This window comes from Phalacrocorax carbo, chromosome 4 (genome assembly GCF_963921805.1).
Source record: "Phalacrocorax carbo chromosome 4, bPhaCar2.1, whole genome shotgun sequence".
NCBI classification, from domain to species: domain Eukaryota; kingdom Metazoa; phylum Chordata; class Aves; order Suliformes; family Phalacrocoracidae; genus Phalacrocorax; species Phalacrocorax carbo.
This window is the reverse complement of record NC_087516.1, coordinates 81,482,996-81,501,523: the sequence shown is the minus strand read 5'-3', so window position 1 is coordinate 81,501,523 and position 18,528 is coordinate 81,482,996. Positions and strand designations below refer to the sequence as shown.

The 18,528-nt window shown below is 44.5% G+C and overlaps 1 protein-coding gene across 2 annotated transcripts in view; it reads left to right on the top strand.

The window, feature by feature from the left end:
- FRAS1 (Fraser extracellular matrix complex subunit 1) overlaps nt 1-18,528 on the top strand; it is a 173,103-nt gene that overhangs the window by 69,069 nt on the left and 85,506 nt on the right. For both annotated transcript variants that reach the window (XM_064450662.1, XM_064450661.1), the window contains exons 7-13: nt 1,446-1,529; nt 2,158-2,259; nt 2,363-2,554; nt 6,725-6,814; nt 8,403-8,550; nt 10,865-11,008; nt 11,328-11,462. In XM_064450662.1, coding sequence (XP_064306732.1) covers nt 1,446-1,529; nt 2,158-2,259; nt 2,363-2,554; nt 6,725-6,814; nt 8,403-8,550; nt 10,865-11,008; nt 11,328-11,462 — 895 coding nt within the window. The remainder of the gene's footprint in view (nt 1-1,445; nt 1,530-2,157; nt 2,260-2,362; nt 2,555-6,724; nt 6,815-8,402; nt 8,551-10,864; nt 11,009-11,327; nt 11,463-18,528) is intronic.

Here is an 18,528-nt window from a genome sequence, read left to right as displayed (position 1 = left end):
TTCTGCTTTATCCTGAGATACTCAATTAGTATTCATTGACTAAATATTGTGTATTAAAACAAATTTGTGCCTGCTTTAGATTCCTACTTTCCCGCTCCAAATGGACTGATGTTACCTGCTGACTGATTGCACTGATGTTTAATCAGCTAATCATTAGGATTTAATTTGTGGAAAGGGAAATGACCGTGGTGTTGCTGTGATGTATCTGAGAACAATTGGCTGAGAGCATCCAAGTTAATGCAACAGGAAGCCGATTCTCATGGTGTTCCCGATATTTACTACCAAGGTGCCAGATGGAAGGGACCTGGGCCGGATGTGCAAGGATCCTGTTCTGCTCTCCATCATACCCAACATTTTCTTGCATGTGCCTTTATCTCTGTCTTCATTTTCCACCACCTCTCAAAAGAAAACACATAAATTCTCCAAGTATTAAACTCTCATCTTCCATCTTTCAGATAACTGTGCCCTTCCCTGGGTGCTGAGGAGGAGGAACTTCAAAAATGCGTGTTGCATGCAGGAGTGCACCTGAATATCCCACCAAAATCCATGAAAGAGTTCTTTTAACTCTGCTGGGAAATCTATCATTGATAACTTTTATAGAAAGTCTTCCACTCTGCCTTTGAAAGCTAGTGATTGGACTAAGAAAGCAGATGAGATAATAGCGCTTGGCATTCCTACGCTGCTTTCAGCCCACAAGACAGTCTTCCGATCACCCTGATGTGGCTGGAGGGAGGTGCTGGTGAACAATTCCATTCCAAATCGTTGGATGTATGTGAAATTGTAGCAGGGGAATTAGAGACACATTTCGGATGGACAGAGTTGAGGCATGCAGGAAGTGTTACACTGATGTGAAGTACCAACCTATTCCAATGTGATCTAAATCGGTCATGACAAAGTTTTAAATTAGGATAATCTGGTTTTAAGCATAATTTAACACCTGTACAGACAGTTATGCTGTATGGATTTAACTAAAACAGTGCAAACACCTGAGAGATGGTAAGTGTAAATCACACATTCAAAGCCTCGAAATGTGGCAGTACCGGGGAAAAAAAACAGTCTTCTCTCCTCCAACTCAGGCTTTAGTGTGCTTCTCTACATAGCTTTATATATACTTTTTTTTCCTTTGTATGTCTGTATACCTGAATCTATGTACTCTATCTCATGTGTTTGTGCTTTATCTGCATCCTTACACCTATCTATGCATTTGGACCTCAATTGCCATCCAAGGAAGCCCAGAAAATGAGATTAAGGGAATATCTTTCTAGCTTTCTACAATGATCTCATGCTGTGGAGACTGCCCCAAGATATTGGAGCCAAAATGAAGCCTTGAGTGACTGTGCATTATCACACAGATACTAAATGCCTGGAATTCCAGGCAGTGATGCTGAGCCCCGTGTTAACTGTTCACACTCTTATTTTATTTGTCTCTCCTGCTTTCTATTTAGGATGAAGTTATGGTTATGTCTCCTGGAAAATGCTGCCCAGAATGTGTTCCAAAGCCCTGCTCAGTGTCAGGAAGAGTGTACCAGGTAACCTTTGACGAGCCACACCAAAAGGCAGCTGTTCACAAGTTCTGGCACATCTCTCTTCCCCTCCTCCGTGACATCTGACTTTCTGCCAGCACTGATAGCTTAGTACAACCGGTGCTTTTTTTTCTTCCTAGAAAGCCAACGCAGTTGAAAGAAATTAGGACTAGATAAGAATTTGCTGGCAAGCAGGAAGGAAGTTTGCAGGGAGAAGCAGATTAGGCATTTTCTTTTCACACTTTTTTGAAGGAGGAAAGCAGAAAGCACTGGTGAAGGTCAAAGTATTTATAGCTTTCATTGTATCGTCTGGAATTAATGCCTTATTTAATGGAAGTATGTATGTGGGATTTTCTGTTAATGTTTGCGTTTTGCTAATAATAGTATTTAAGGCCTCACCGATGTCACTGGCTTGCAATTAACAAGAAATACACACTGCAGTGTCATCTAGACCTCATGTCTCTTCTCCCTGTTTGCTGATCATGTAAGATAAACATTTTTGAAGGAAAGTTTGTTACCAGATACAGACACGCAGAAGGAGCCATCGTATTCCATAATCAGCACAGATTTCTGAAAAGAATTTGATTATTTACGAAGAGCGTTTAACAATTGTATGCACGTTTTCTTTGAACAGCATGGCGAGCAGTGGAAAAAAAATACCTGCACTGCATGTGCATGTCACAGAGGAGAAGTCAGATGCCTGAGAGAGGCCTGTGACTCTATTACCTGTGAAAAGGTAGTTAAAAGTCGTTCACCTCTGATACCCAGGCTGTACGTGTCACTGTGCCCATGCCAACGGGTTCAGACAGCCCTGCTCAACGGTCGCTGATGTTTTGTAGGGGGAGAACAAGGTGCAGCGTCCTGGGAAGTGCTGTGAGGAGTGCGTGTCTTCCAAGGGAAGCTGCTTGTATGACGGCACTGTCAGGTACCACGGTGAGATGTGGAACGGTACTCGCTGTGACTTCTGCGTGTGTGATGAAGGGCAAGTCACTTGCCAGGAAGCAGAGTGTGCCAGAGTGGAGTGTGCCAAGGTAAGAAAGGTTTTCAAGATGTATCTGTCAAGTCTTGTGATTTTTTTTAATTCCCTTTTTCTTTTTTCTCGACTGACATCTTGAGGCACTCAAAGAACCTGCCCGTCTCTTGGGGCTCGTTTTGTGCAATTACCTTGAAAACACTTCACGGGAAAGGAGAGTGAACTTGGGATTTTCCATGCAAGGTTGACTGCTCAGTGGGCTTGCGTTGTGAAGCAAGCTAGTGTGAATCAGTGTCTAATTTAACTTGGATTCCCTCCCGTGCTGTTGTCTGCCTGCTATAATGGAGGGTCAGACACCCAGAGGTTTCAGCAGCCACCAGGACCTGAACATGGGGAGAGATGTACAGGTCAGAGATAGTTAAAAGCTTAAGAAATGTTCCTTTTATCTTCCTCCTGTATGCCATGGGGGCTTCAGTAAGGTAGTTGGGTATTGAAGTCGGTGTTCCACTTTTCTCCATTTTTTTCCTGCCATTCTTGGCATCAAAGTGATGCTGGTAAGGTACTTTATTCCCAGTGCTGTTCATTCCAAAACTAAATCCCCCGCCAGGTTATGTTACATTTGCTCTATAGTGGATGTGCAAAATGCATTAGATAGGGTTGAATGCTTTACACACAGAGATATGTTTTGAATTGCCTTTTTGCAGTAGGATAAGACTTCTGTGTTGTTTCTCACTGCATCTGTTTTAATTGGCGGGCTAATATCTGCTTTGTACCCACTAGTCCACAGTGTCAGTGAAGAGAAGGGAAGGAATTTTAGCCTTCCGAGTTTTCTTTTTCAGTGGCAATGCTTTTCTGGCAGCTGCCTGCATGCTAAATCTTGAGTAGCAGCACCCTTGTGCTGTGTCTGAAGTCCAGCCAAAATCTGGACATAATGGATTCACTGGATTATCTTGTCTTAATGAGTGTTCAAAAAAGTGTGAATCCACACATGGGGTCCCGAATGATGATCGTGCAGGGAGAATGTGTCTAGGAATAAAAGTGTTCATCTGAGGTTGTGCCTTTTAAATAGCAGAAGTGCATTGAGTGTGAGACCCAAACTCTTGTCACTGCTGTAGTACTGCTGACGATCATCTGACCTTAAACTGCATGGAGAGATTTTGCCGGGTGTAAAGTCGTGGTTGTCATAAAATCTTGTGCATTTGCATCTGTTTCAGTCAGCTTCCTGTGTGCTTATGGCTGTAAATTGGATCATTTACACTAATGATGATGGCGTGCTGTCATGGCTCAGTAGGGAGAATTATTTAATATTCATGCTCATATCTTGGGTACTGACAAAGAATCCATTATTCGGAAAAGCCAGGGATATTTTACAGAACAATAGCTGGAGATGTTAACATGAAGGGTTCAGAACTGGGGGGGTTCAAAAGGGTGCAGCTTTATCACTCACACACCAATTTTTCAAACTCAGGCCCTCAGGGGTAACCACCCATCTACAAGCCTGAGTATCTAAAAGAGTGATATTATTTGTCAGAGTATGAACTGCTGCAGTTTTGTATAGAACGAAACGTGATTGCTAGGAGGACAGGAGGAGGAGGACAGTGTCCTTTGTTGTAGACAAGAGTTATGGTCCCACTTGATAAAAGATATTTGCCCAAGGATTTATTATTCTGCATGGCTTCCCTTAAGATAAACTAGCTTCCTCAAGTCAGGTTCAGCGATAGTTTATCTCAGCAGTACAAGGTGCGCATTAATTACAGGAAAATATTTACTCAAAAAGCAAATGAAATATTTTCTTTTGCTTTTTCCTTTTCAAGGTGCAGGTCTGTTTGTTAGGCACCTGCATCAATAAATCAGAGCTGACGTGAAGCTAAGAGCATTTGGATTCATCTCTTCATTAAGGCGCTATTAATTTTCTGGTCACATCGTCCTATTTAAAGTGTAATGAGGCCACAGATATGAACTACAAATCCTAGACAGCTCGACATAGTATAGCAGCATTACGTGAGGGCAGGGGAGAGGTTTAGCTTATAAACCCTTTCAAACAAACCTCTCCAGCAACTGCCAAATGAAAGTATCTGTGGTGATTCTGACCTAATCTTCAAAAAGCCATTTTCAGCAGGTTACTGATGAGCTAGGAATATAAGCTATGTGGCAGGCTGCGTTAGCTACGGATGTTGAAGTGGATGAGCTCAACCAAAACCACTCAAACTGGCAGAGCATCAAATAATCCTGCTGGAGCCCTTGCCAGCACCCCAGCTAAGTAAGCACACTCGTGACGGTGCTCAGAGGGGGACGGGTCATAGGTGCTAGCAGGGGGGTGCTGCAGCCTACCTGAGTAGGCTGGCGATGGAGGATTTCTGCCAGCAGCCCTGCCAGCCCTAGAAACTACGGGATCACTAAGATGGAGCTTGCAGGGTGCTGCGGGACTACCGTGCAGCCAGCAAGCTGCAGGAGTCTTTCTGCTATTTAGAAGAAATGGATCTAGGCTGTTGCGAGTTACGGATGGTGTGCGTGGATGGAGGTGTGTATATGTTTGAGAGAGATTGCATAAACCATTTTTTAATCTCTTCTGCCCCCCAGCCTATCACTGCCTTTCAATCTTCTCAACCTGCAATATGATGAATCTCTCTTCAGCAAAGCCACAAATTATCTCGCAAAGCCTCTCCCTTTTCTGAGTCCTGGCAGAGTACTGTGGTTGCATTTTTTTTTTTTTGGCTGGGCGAGCCATGTTCCGTGGCTAGTTTTTCTCAGTTTTCCTGTAGTGTGTGTTTATGTATGTGGGTGGAGATGCGGGCAGGGGTGGGGATGGGAGAGCTTACAGTACATAGTAGTGACATGAGATCCAACCACTGCCAATGGCATTTTGAAGTAATGATTTAAGAGCAAAAATATATAGAACCAGCCCAGAGAGATTTAGGCTGTGTGTGGTCCTTGATGATTAAGAACCATACGGTTTCTCCTCTCTTACCCATTCTCAGAAATGCACGGGGATTGCTAGGGTGTGGCCTGGCTTAGTTGTTCTACCTTGGTGAAGCTAACAGTGACCAGTGCTGTTATTGCCCTATCTGTGTCCGAAGTAATTCACATACGCAAACCGGCGAGCGTGCCACTGTGGCACAGTGAAAAATATCCCGGAGTGACTGCTGGAACGGGTGCCCGGTTGGTGTAAATCAGCAAAGCTATTTGGTAAACTTGGCGCTCAGCAGAATTTTGTGAGCCGTCAGAAGAGATCAGCCGCATGATGAAATAGAAACCATCGTAAGCCATGAGATTTGACTGGGTATGTGAGCCCCTCGCAAGCATTTAACGAACGGTCGTGACTCCTCTGTTTGTCGCACGTAAGTAATCAGCTTGATTGCAAAAGTGGAGACATGGTGCCCACTGAGATTTGGGATGGGTGTTAACACTGACATTTAAAAGGCACAGATGAGTCCTCAGTGCAGGTCAGCATCAAATCTTAGTCATTCATTTGTAACTTGTTAGTTGTAGTGGTTTTGTATACATGTGTCTCTTTTCTGACTAGTATGTATTACCTTCCCTGTGTTTACACTGTGTGAGAATCAGGTCCAGAAAAGCTACTCAGGTCAGGAAATTGACGCTCTTCCTGGTTCCCTAAGACAGAGCGTCCCTCTCTTCTAAATATTCAGCTTCCACATCGGGCACAAAAAGTTGTGACGAATTAGGGCACTTTATTCTCTTCTGCTGCTGCTGAATTCTTACCTTCAAACTGGAGTTATTTAAATGGATTCCGTGGAGTTGTACAGTTGTAACAAGGAACAGGCTTTTTCCATCTGGGATAAATAGAGCGTGTGCTTTGAAAATCTCTTGGGGAGAAAAAAGTTGAACATTCAAAATGAAGGTAAGCTTCTATGCACTGGAATCTTGACAGTGGTCAAGTAAAATCCTAGAGATTCATAATAGAAATATGGCATTCCTAGTCTCTGTACTTGCAGTGGATTATAGTGGGGGGGTTCTTTCTCTGCGGGATTTAGGGATGAAGTAATGGCCAGAATTCCCTGGCCTTCTCTGAGGTTTCTTCTGCAACTGCAGTATTCACTAAACACATTTTTCAAACTACCTACAGAGGAGAAGTAGGATAGAGAGAAGATAAGGTGAAATTAGATATTGAAGATTGCATTCCAGGGTGAGAGCTGTTCTGCCTCTACATTCCACAGTATTTTTGGTGGTGTTGATTCCTTTTGAATTGCTGCAGCCTTTCTCTTTACAGGGTGAAGAATTAATTCACTTAGATGGGAAGTGCTGTCCTGAATGTATTTCAAGTAACAGTTACTGTGTTTACAAAGAACATACCAAAGCTGTGAGTATCCTGGTACTTTGGAGCCACGTAATAGTGAGTTCCGCACATAAAGGTTTGGAGTAACCGCCTCTCCTTCTCCAGTTCTGAGAAGGATTTTAATTGCAAGTGTAGCAGAAAATTAGTCCATTAATATTGTCTGCAGATTGCTTTTAAAATTTACAGAACGCACTTGTGTATAACGTGTGCATCTGCTGCAGAGTTTAAGTTTGCCTTGCTCTCCTTTGTGTGATATAATCAATCATTTCCCTTTAATATTTAATATACGTACTTATAGGTTTCCTGCACACCTCATGTTGTTAAAGAGGCCTTTAATCCTACAAAGCAGAGGCTACACGCAGCTGGGGCAATGTATAGCTTTCTGTCTGTGTTTCCCACAGATTATAGTTTTTACTGCAACAGGAGTCCATTACTTTATGAATATTTCCAAGGAACTTTCCTTCTGAAGTTAAATAGAAAGGAAACATTAAGTGTCTTGGTTTAAATATGCTAGTAATGGAATTTTAAATATACTAGTAATGGACTTTTCATTGCTCTGACATGAGGACTGGAGCTAATCGCTGCTGTTTGCCAACAGATGTGAGAAATGGGAAGTTTAATACTGTTTCAGGTTTTTTCAATGCTAATACTTGCCTTTCCTTCCTCACATCGCTCTCTCTGACCCAAGTGAGGTAAAACATATCAAGGTGTCAGGTTTATTCCAGTTTGTGCTTCCTCTTTTTTAAGAGAGGAACTGGCACAAAAGCTTCAAGAGTATTAAAAATGCTCTGTCTTTGCTGCCTCTTGACCTCCTCATGGGGTGCCAGCAGAGCCTCAGCTGCTGAGGGCAGCTTCGGGGGCCTTTTGAGCAGACCAAGGGATGCAGATCGCGGGAGGGGAACAGTGGGTGCAAGATCTCTCCCCTCCATCGACTAGTAAAAGTAGAGAGATATCGGGTGCGATGGGTAGTTTTGAAGGAAGCCGGTGAGACCTCTTCCTCTCTGTGGTGTTTTGGCCAGTCCTTGGTGACGGAAAATGAGGCAACAGAAGAGAGGAGGGGGAGAGGAAATAAAATGCTGTCAAGGTGAGAAAGAGATTTAAAGTGTGACAAAAAGGTCGTTGTGCAAAGACACAGATTCAGACAGAGGACAGATTACGGGTATCTATCGGTTCAGACACAGAGCAGACTCAAGCACTGTTACCAGGCTGTGAAAAAGAAGTGGACAAGTGAGGCAGCAAAATTTGGAGATGAGACAAAATGCCTTGGGACAGAGAAAATGAAGGGTGGTGAAGAAGTAGAAAGGACTTGCTGCTAACTGAAAAACACCCTGCTTTGGAGGGAGTGCTGAGAGGGAATGTGTTAAGGTGTTCATGGGCCAAGGACTCTTCTCAGTAGGTGCTTTGCAGGCTGCCTTACTCTGGAAAGGCAAAGAGGGCACGCAGTGCCATGTCAACAGGCCTCAGTGCTGAAACAGTCCTAGAAATGTTTCATTTACTACTAGCACTGATGTAGCCTTGCAATTTACCCAGACATTTCCATGCATGGCAAAAACGCTTTGTGCAAAGACTCTCCTTCGCTACTGATGCGGCCCGTTTGATGTTTCTTGTGCAGAATGGAGAGAAATGGGAAGAAGGGCCGTGCAGAGAATGTGAATGCCGGGGCACGGAGGTGACCTGCTTCCAGCGCTCCTGCCCGCCCTGCCCGCTGGGCAGCCTGGCTGTTGAGGCGAAGGGTGACTGCTGCCCGCACTGCGAGCCAGGTACAGACCCTGGGTCCATCGTTTCTTGCCGCCACTCGTGTTGGGTGGGAGCACATGCTGCGCATACACCTCTGGCACGGTGGTTGTTCTGGCAGCCCCGTGGCCCTCACTTCCCCACTACAGGTCTGATACCTGCATTGAATTTTAACTTGTCTTTGGTTTGCAGTTGCCAATTAACTGGTTTCCATATATTTAGGGTTCTTATAGAGGTTTAGGGCTCCATCCAGAGCTCCCACTGACTTCCCCTGGTTTAAAAGATAGCTTTCTTTTGGCAAAAGAGTTTCTCCTTGGGGTTTTTGTTTTGGAAATGTTTTGTCTTTTTCTCTTTTCTTCAACATGAGTTTTATAAGGCGAGGGACTGCTCCTTTCTGAATCCTAACATGGCTTTTGGAGTTTATGGGCTACTGATTATTTCTTGGCAGTGCAAAGAAGAAAGAACCTGCTTACACTGTTTTGCCACAAGCTCACCTGGGGCTGAACAGCTGCCAGTTAATAATTGATTGGCAAGATTAGGATAGCCTTAGTTTATATGTTACTTTTGCATATAAATTCATTTTTCTCCAGGATACTGTCCTGCTCCTTGATTTACATGTCAGAGTTGGTAGGCTTTAGCTGTGGTTTGCTAGTTTTTCCTGTTGGTAGCTCTTCTTGTTACATTCATGTACCTTTGGTTTTATCAGAGTGCTCCAGTTAATGTTTTATCTCAGCAAAAAGAAAATAGCTTCACAGTTTAATTACACTGTCATTTGCAGGAGTGCCTTGGCACATTTGCCATATTAATGTTTTAGAGCTTGTTATTTACTGCGTGCTAATAAAAATGCAAAGCAGTACAAATTGAAAAGTGAGGAAAATGGGGTTTGTACAGTTCAGATAAAATTGTCCTGGATTTTCGAAAGGGAACAGCATCAGCACAGGCTCCTAAGGAGGGGACGGATTATAAAGTGCTTTCAGCACCCATCCGTTCCCCTTCTTATCAAGAAGTGCCACTGTGTACTGGTTACCCTTGAAAATCTGGCCTCTTCATTTAGCTTCTGCAATGGTAGCATTTTGGAGAATACAGGCTTTGAAGTCACGGTATTGGACACACAGAGCCAAACGTGCATTTTTGTGTCCTAAAAGGTAAATGAAAATTTCATTGACTAAAGCCTGCTGTTTTCCCTCTGTCTTTTTCTGTGTTGCGTTGGACGGAATGAGAAACAAATGCAAACTCCAGCCTGCAGCAGTTCAATCTGTGAGCCCAGAGCATCAGTCCCTAACGCATCTGCTTCATTAAAGCCAGTAAAAATTTATTGCTGCTTTTCACAGATGTGCTGGGGGAAGCAGGCAGAAAGAACCCGTTCATCCTCAGCCAGTGTAAAGCATTTAGCCCTAAGCATAGCTGTATATACGTAAGAACCAGCAAGTATGCCCCCTCACTGAGAACATTTGGGTTGGAGCAGAGGGAATTTCTTTGTACCTGGAGAAAAATTGTCCATTCTATACCTCTCCACGTAGTCAGTTCGTTGTTAGACTGGAAGGTTGGGGCTGCATATACCTTTGGAAAGTTACTGGAAAGAAATGGAGACAAAGCCTCCTATTCATTCCTCCTGTTTATCACTGGATTCATTGTTATCTTCAACTTGTATGTCTTCTGCAGTGCTTGATTCCTGATTCTTTCCTTAGGTACATCTCCTGGATACTTGCAGGTTATTTAGTGTAAATGAAGGAGAGTTTTCAGCACTAGGATCCTTTTTGCTGATGAGTCAGGAAGGAACAGACAGCTTTTCTTCCCGCAAGCAAAAGTAGCTCAGTAGTAACGCGAAAATAGTCCTTCTCTTGGCCTCTGCAGAGAGAGCAGCTATGCCATTTGAGAAAAGACCTGTGGCCAGGAAATGATTGCTAAGGTGCTGTGACATTAAGCTTTTCACCGGAGGGGAGTGGTGGGCCACCTGTACTGTCGCCTGGCATGGACAGTGCAGGGTTTGACTGAAGGAAACTCAAATTCAGCTTGTTTCAGACCGTTAATTCCTGATGACTTAGGATTTTTACTGCTCACAAACCATGTGGACAATGAATATCCTATTTATCAATAGTCTAGAAAATCTGAGTCTGTGCAATACTAGTCTCACATATTAGAATACAGCAGTATAATATTTAGCCCCTTTCACTCAGTCTTGGAAAAAATAAAAACCACTCCAAAACTAACACACCTTGAACCATCAACAGAAATAAATAATAAATTTGGCTTTGATTTTGGAGTATGCATTGGTTTGTGCCTTCCCGATTGAAAACACTGCTGATGGTTTCTACCTTTTGTGTCTTGTCTTTGTGCCAGTTGAGTGCCACCCAGACTGTTTGACCTGCTCTGAGGCCTTCGATCACTGCAGGGCCTGCCGAGATGCGAGGAGGAAGCTGCAGAATGGGCGCTGTGTGGCGACGTGTGAATCGGGCTTCTACCAGGATGGGGGGATTTGCTTAGGTAATTTCTGCAAGGTGTTATACCCTGTGAGATGACTGTCTCCTCTGTGGGTTGCTGTGCCTTTGTTTGTAGGATCCCACAGGCCTTATAAAGAGATCGCCAGGCTTCATTTGGAAAAGCATTCAGCCACGTACTAAGTAGTAACCATAGGCTTAAGACTTGAGGAGGTTTCAGGTAGAAGCCCCTGAAAAATGCAAATTCTCACACTCTTCTCCCAGAATGAGGCAAAATTGTCTCCTTTTATCAGAGCAGGGGAGTCTTGCTGCATCGAGACATTTGGGATTAATACATCCTTCTTCTCTATTCATTCTCTTGGAAGCCTGCAATGAAACATGCTCAGCCTGTACCAGTGGATTTGAGTGCTCCTCGTGCCACACATCCCTGCTAATGAAGAACGGGCAGTGTGTGACTTCGTGTGGGAAAGGATACTTTCAGGATCAGCTCCTCTGCACAGGTAACTCAAAGCAAAAAAGACTGCAATACTTAGGGATAGCAAAACAGCAGACAAAGTCTGTACCCGAGCTGTTAGATAGAGCCCTTGTTGAGGGATCTGCTGTTGACATAGGTGTTAATGTTCACCCTAGAGTAAAGGAAGGAGCGAACAGAGGAACTAAGTCATACAGTGTAAAACTGATTACTGGCTGGGGAAATGTCCATTAAAATTCCTCTGCAGATGAGTTCTGTTGGTCTAAAACTCTCTGCTTTTGAACACTCTTTTTTCACCACTGTCCTCTTTCAATTCAGAATTTTCTTCTGGAAATGTGACTGTGGAATTTGTGGCATTAAGGGGTACAGAGCAGGATGTATGCACAAATTTTACGAAGGATATAACACCTTGAGCCATGCCTGGCAATCTGATCCATGGGGGTTTTCTTTGAGTTCAGTGCAGACTAACTGTAGCTGCTAAAGCCAGACCTTCCAGGAGACAGTACTTTGAAGTGCACAGAAAATTGCTTGGAGGGATGGGGGATTGATAGAACTCAGAAAAGAGCACAGAAAATACTTTCTTGCACTTTTTTTTTTTTTTTGCTTTGTTTTGCCATTCACTTGCTTCTATGGTATGCTCTTCCTGAAAGTTGTATGGACTAACTGTTCTGAGGAAGCGTATTTGCAAAGTAAATAAAGGAGTAATTCTGTCAAACACTGAGATGTGTCTAAATGTGTCTAAATCCTATACGTTAGTGATTGGAAAGGCTGAGAATGAGATTGTGAAGTTGCAGTTTTTTCTTTGATGGAAGTATGATGGTGCTTTTATGAGCTTCCGCTGCTCCTTTGAAATACTTGTACTTTTCCCAAACTGTAAGGCAGCTGCTTTTTCATCGTGACAGTTTAATTGTTTTCTTTAAAGTTAACACTTTTCTCCTCTTGATGTTGGCCTTTTTAGAAGTCTTCTAATTATTTCTGCAGCTCTAATTCAGCAAAGGGGTGGAGCACACGCTGAACTTCTTGAGCCATTGCTTTAATTTCTTTGGAGCTAGCCCTCCTGCTTAAATACAGACTTCGGGCTTTTGGCAGATTTCAGGGAAAAGCACTTTAGATTCTAAGTCCAGCTTTCTTTTCTGAAGTGGTTTGCCTTGAAGAGCTGGCCATTTGTTTCAAGTTTAGAAAGTCTGAAAACCTCTGCCCTCCAGCAGGGAGTATAGACTAGCCCCGTTGTGCATGTATAAGTAGGAGAGACCCAGTCCAAAAGAATTTATAGACTTAAGTATCAAATAATCTTCTACTTCATTTGGTTTTATTTTACCATTTCCTTTCCACCTGCTCCTAGTGTTTTAATTGGCAGTGCCCACGTATTGCTGAAGCAGTAGGGAAAGGCTAATGTTTCATTTTATTACTGGTTTGTAGATCAGTGATTGTACATTCCATCCAAATTTGCAGTCGCACATGCTCGTAGCTGAAAGTTGCTGGGAAAATTTGTTCCTGTTTCCTCAAGGGAATTAAACCAATTTGCTTTAGTTCTGCCTGGCTGCATTTTCTGCATAAAGTCAAACCAGTGGATAAAGTCTTAAATTTCAGATACAGTCCATAATTCATTGCTGTTCGCTCTTTCTTTGCATCCTCTGTATTTTTACAAATCTCTAATCTGATTGTCCAGGCGAGCCTTACACTGTTCAGAAACGCTTTTCTCATAATGCTTCTAACATCTGCAAAAAGCATGTTCCAAAATCACAAGAAGGAAGAACTAGACTATGTTAATTGCTGTAATTCCAGTAAACTCCCTCTTGTGGAATTTGCTCCAGAGATAAAAAAGACCTATAAGTCCAGGTTTCTTACTCCATCCTATTGTTGAAACACTGCTGTCCGCATCGTAACAAAACACAATCTTTCCTTACGTTCCTGTTTTATAGCATCTGGTCTCATTGAATCCATTCTGGATTTTGGAATACAGTAGTTTGGTTTCTGCCCTATTTTAATCATACACCAGGTTGTTTCCTGCCCCTGTCCCTCCACCTGCTTCTGTAAAGTATTAAAACCATTAAGAGAAAGTGAAGTTGAGAATAAAAGGTGATAGGCTCAGTTATGTAGCAGTGTATTTAAAGATCGTGGATCAGTTTGTATCAGGCTTAGAGCAGAGGGGTAGATTAAGTCTTCCTTGTCAGAAATAGGCTGTGGAAACAGTTGAGAAAACCCGCCCCCCCTTCAAAGGCAAAGTGAAGGGAAGCAAAAATAAAAGATGTCTGCCTGGTAGAACAGAAGGGCTCAAAGGACTTGCAGTGTTCAGTGCTCTCACTGCATTTTCCTAACTTAATTATTTATGTTTTCAAGATTATTCAAAAGCCTAGGCAGAACTCAAGTGTTTCTGCTTTGATCTGCCAAAATGCGAATGCTGAAATGTGCAACTTGACACTAACAGACCCGGCTCACTCTGTAGCAAAGCACTTGGGTTTTTATTCACGACCTGTTGTTTTTCTCTGCCGTATCCCAGCTGCGGAGGCTTATCTTGAGAATAAATGACTGAACGTGACTAAGCTGAGCTTGCCCAGCTCACGGCGAGGAGGGCAGATTAGAGGTGGTTAATGGTGCCACGCGGCACAGAGCAGTTGAACCTCTCTGTGCTTTCCCAAAGCTGAGCAGTGACTTCATACTGTGTTCTTGCGAGGATGCCATCTACGTTAGCCCTCCTGCTGTCGTCAAACCTGGGAGTGTTATTCCTGCACTGATGCAGATGAGAGGCAGCTTGGTGAGTTGATCTTCAATTGATTCTCTGACTTCTGGTCAATCATGAAAGAACAGAAACATCACTTTGCAGGACCTCTTATCTTCTAAAAGCCTGGGCTTGTGTCACTTCTGTGTGACTCCTACATTACAGCCCTGCAACTCCAGAGTAACAGAGCAGAGAAAAAGACCTGTTGGCTCAGGAGCCCCTGGAGCGCTCTTGCTTTAACCAGGAAGCAAAACCCTGAAGTTTTGTCTGTTTAACATTGATTTTCTGGAAAGATACGTTACTGCAGCTTAATGAATACCATCGTGTCAGCGGAGGCAGAGTAACTGCACACCCTATTGCAACTGGGAGGTCAACTATGTTCTTTTGAACATCTTTCCTTCAGCAGCAGTGCCCGATTAAGCTGCAGGGTCTTGCATGTAAGTCCAGTATCCACACCGAAGGGAAGAGGCAATGAAAAACTGCCCCTACAAATCTGAGTTGAAAATAGCCAGGAAGGGTGAAAACAGCTTCGTGGCGATACAGTCACTTCTGTTGATTTGTTTTCACGCAGCCACTTAGTTGCTGTAGGCAAAAATGTTTTAGCTGACAGTGGCTCGTTGAATGCTTCCATTTTTTCCCCTGCTTTTTCGGTGCAGTTGGTGACTGGCTGTTTGGGTGAGGAGCAGCTGTTGAGTCTGGCAGTGATCCAGGGCTGAAAGAGCCAAAGCTTCTGCAGGCAGGGCAGGAATGGGTTGGGGCTGCTGTCCCATCCGCATGAACCCGGGTCTTACATGTTGGGGGTCCATTGTTTACAACTCCAGCTGTGGTTGTACCATCTGTTGGCAAACGGAGTGGAGATGCTGGCTGGGATTTAGTAGCTGCTGGACTTGTGACAAAAAAGTCCTCAAGACATGCGAAAATAAATTGTCTGGTGCCTGTCGCTGCAAGCATGAGAAGCGATGGATTGTATCTCGAGGAGCATGAATCAGGCTGTGCGTGTTTGTCATGTGCAGACTGGCGGCTGATAACTCCTGGAGGCGCTTGCCACCTCGCATACAGAAATGGCTGTGTCAGAGGAGTCCGTGCAGCCTGATCCCGGGGAGGGCTTGCGTAGCAGAGCTGGGGATTGGAGCAGCACATCAGAGCTGAGTCTCTTGCTCCAAGCATTTTTTTGTTGTGGGCCCACCTGAGGAATTTGTTACCAATCCTGTACTTTGATTCCTTTGCACTGCTTCCAAATGCTAAATGTGGCTGTCTTGCTGAAAGTCAGGTTGCATTCTTTCTTCTTTCCCTCCTTTCTTCAAAACCCTGTTACTGAGATCCCCTCCCTTTCTGTCCCAAAGAAGCCGTTTGGGCCTGGCTTCTGCCTAGTAGCTTGCAGTCCAGAGGATGTTTCATATCAGTTTGCCAAATTCACTGTAGCTTCTCAGAAGTTCTGATGACCTCTGGTAGGTTGTACTTCAACTCTACTTCTCTCACTGTAGCCTTTCCATAGCTGAGATACCACAGATGTCATCCCCCATCTAGGAAGACATGCACTTTTAACACAACAGCTGCCTCACTAGAAGAGTTGAAAGTTGCTCTGATACCCAGGGGTGGATTTGCAGGATCCTTGCCAAGGGCCAGTGACAGCCAACTGGGAACTGGAGAGGGAAGTGAACTAAGATCTTACACTCCTCCAGCCTGCAGACTGTGCTCGTTTGTATCTTTACTTGGCTTGAGTCTAGACATTACAGGTTTCCCCACTAGAATTATAGCACTGGGAGTGCTCTTAGCCCACCTTGTCTGAAACACCCTTCCTTCTTGTCTCACTCCCTTTCTTGGTGGCTGCATTTAGAATAACGTTTGTGATGAGTTTCTTTTGGCAGCAGAGAACGGGCGAGTGGGCTGGGCTGGCCTGCCTGCTGCTTTGTTAGCCCTATGGCCATGTATCCATAGAAAGGCTTAAGAGAGCCAGAGCCAGAAGGGAAGGCGAGCTGGGAGGCAGGAGTTGTTTGCACCGCAGTCAGCTGCGGGCAAGGACAGCGGCGGTGGTGACAAAAGCCCGGCAGAACGGCCGTGCGCGGGCTGTGGCACAGAGACAGTACTGCTGGGCACCATCTCCAGAGAAGAGCGCGGGATGGGGCTCCAGCCGTGCCAAAGACCTTTCCAGCCTTTGTGTTGTTTATGGTACGTCCAGCAAAACATGTGGTGCTGGTGGGAGGTGAAGATATTATTTTGACCTATGCAGAGGGACAGCTTGAGGCAGCTGCTTGAGAGAAGAGACGGACATGAGGATGTACTGGGGAGCACTTGGTGTGGGCAGCAAACGGTGCGCGGTGGGAGCTAAAGCACATTGGCCCAACTGACCTGGCTTTCATCAAAAGCGCATTTTTAATACAGCTGTATACAAGGCTGCCTCTTTAAAACCAGAGTCTGGAGGCCAGCTGCCAGGAGAGAAAAGTGTCTCTTGTAAAGGAGCAGCATCTCCAGAGAGGACTTGAGAACACTGCAAATAACTGGGTATGTTCAGATGTGTCAACATATTGAGGGAGCTTAACTGCAAGCGGGTCAAGCTGTGCAGTGGGAAGTCTCCAATTAGAGGATCCAAGTCCTGGTGCCCAACCTTTCAAAAAGATGTTGAAAGTTAGACTGAGCTCAGAGAGGAGCAAATCACCCAGGGCTGGAAGGTGAAGTGAGGACATTTCAGTACTTAGGAATTTACAGCATGAACTCACATTCTGCAGTTAGGTTTCGAGTGTAGGCATGCCGTGAGAATCACCCAAGCTGGAAGGAGATGCAGCTTTATATCAGCTAGGGAAATTATCAACTGGAGCAGAAAAGTGTGCACGATCTTTACCTCAGGATGGGATGTTTGATATGCATAGTGTTGTGATTCAGCCACAATTAGATGCGCTTGATAGTGGTAACGGCACTTGCCACAGGAGTCGGGGGAAGATCCTTTTGGGTGCAGGATGCCCAGCTTCCTCACATAGGAGTGTTCAGGAACTAGAAGAGCCATAGTGTTCTGGAGAGATCCAGAATAAAGTGTGAGGGGTGGGAAGATGCAGGGAGGTGAGAAGGGGGAAAGCAAAAGCTAGTTACAAGGCAACAGAAGACCAAAAAAGGGAAAATAAACGAAGGTAGAAGTGTGAAGAAGGAACACCCAGAAAGTCAAAGGACCATGCACAGGGTATGAACTCAAATTGTCTTGGACCCCTAAAAATTCTCTTTCCTAACCCCATGCGTGTCCCGTCACATCTCTGTGTTTTAGTTCCCTACATATGGATGGAGATGGAGATAAGGCTTCCCTGCCTTGGGGAGCGGTGAGATCCACTAAGATGGGATGCTTATCTTACGCTGTGCAGCATGATTCATATATAAGCACCAACATAGGTGCTCCATCTCGTTAATTAACAAACCCAAGACCAACTATGGCCTCATGCAGACAGAATAAGGGTAGAAACCAGGCAAAACAGGAGTGAGACGGGGGTAGTGGTGATCACTGGTGTGCTGTAAACTTACTTACGGCTACCTGGATTGCAAACACTTTCACTCTCGCCTGTTGTTGGGGAGAGGATGAATTGTCGCTCACTTAGGGGGCTTATTTTGGCGGGAAGGTGTTTGCTTTTGTCACTGTTCTGTATGTAAATATGCTCTTAGTTCTGTGGGTGAGCTGCGGCTGTGTCCGCTGGTTCTTGCGTTACACTGACACTACTCGCAGATGAGTTTTTCTTGGGTGGGTGCAACTTTAGGAGTGTTTGTGGATACAGGGAAAATGTCAAAGAGTTCTGTTTTCTCCCACCTGCTGTGGTCTGGGAGCACAAGCAAGTACCTGCCTTGTTGTGAAATAATGAACTTAAGAACATCTTTGGAATTTATTTGGGTGTAATTGAGAAAAAGATCTCATAGCTGAAAGAACTGTAATTTGCACAGTTCCTGCAAGCACTGACAGCGCAGGATTGAACATGAATCTGTGCCACAGATTTCATAAACAGTAACCACAATGGGCTGAATTTCCCCCACAGCTGAACTTGTGCAGTTTCGAATAAGGTGGCTCATTTAACAGCTGTTTTGGGAGGCAGAATTCATCTCCATACAGTTATTAGTCTAATTGTAAGACGTCATCATGCTCGAGGATCACTCTGTTCTGCCTGTGTGTTCCCATATGCCGCAGGGAGAGCACTTATACTGCCTGCATTGCCAGAATGTGATACACTTCAGGAATATCTGAAACATTACTGTGTCCCAGCCACGATACATGGCTCACCCAGAGAGAAAAGTAGCAGGTGTCTCAACTCAGTGAGGGAGTGTCCCCTCTCTTCTGCTGGCAATGTCAAGGAAAAGATACGCAGTGCCCCCCCGTACTGGACCTGGGACCCACTGTCCACCTTTC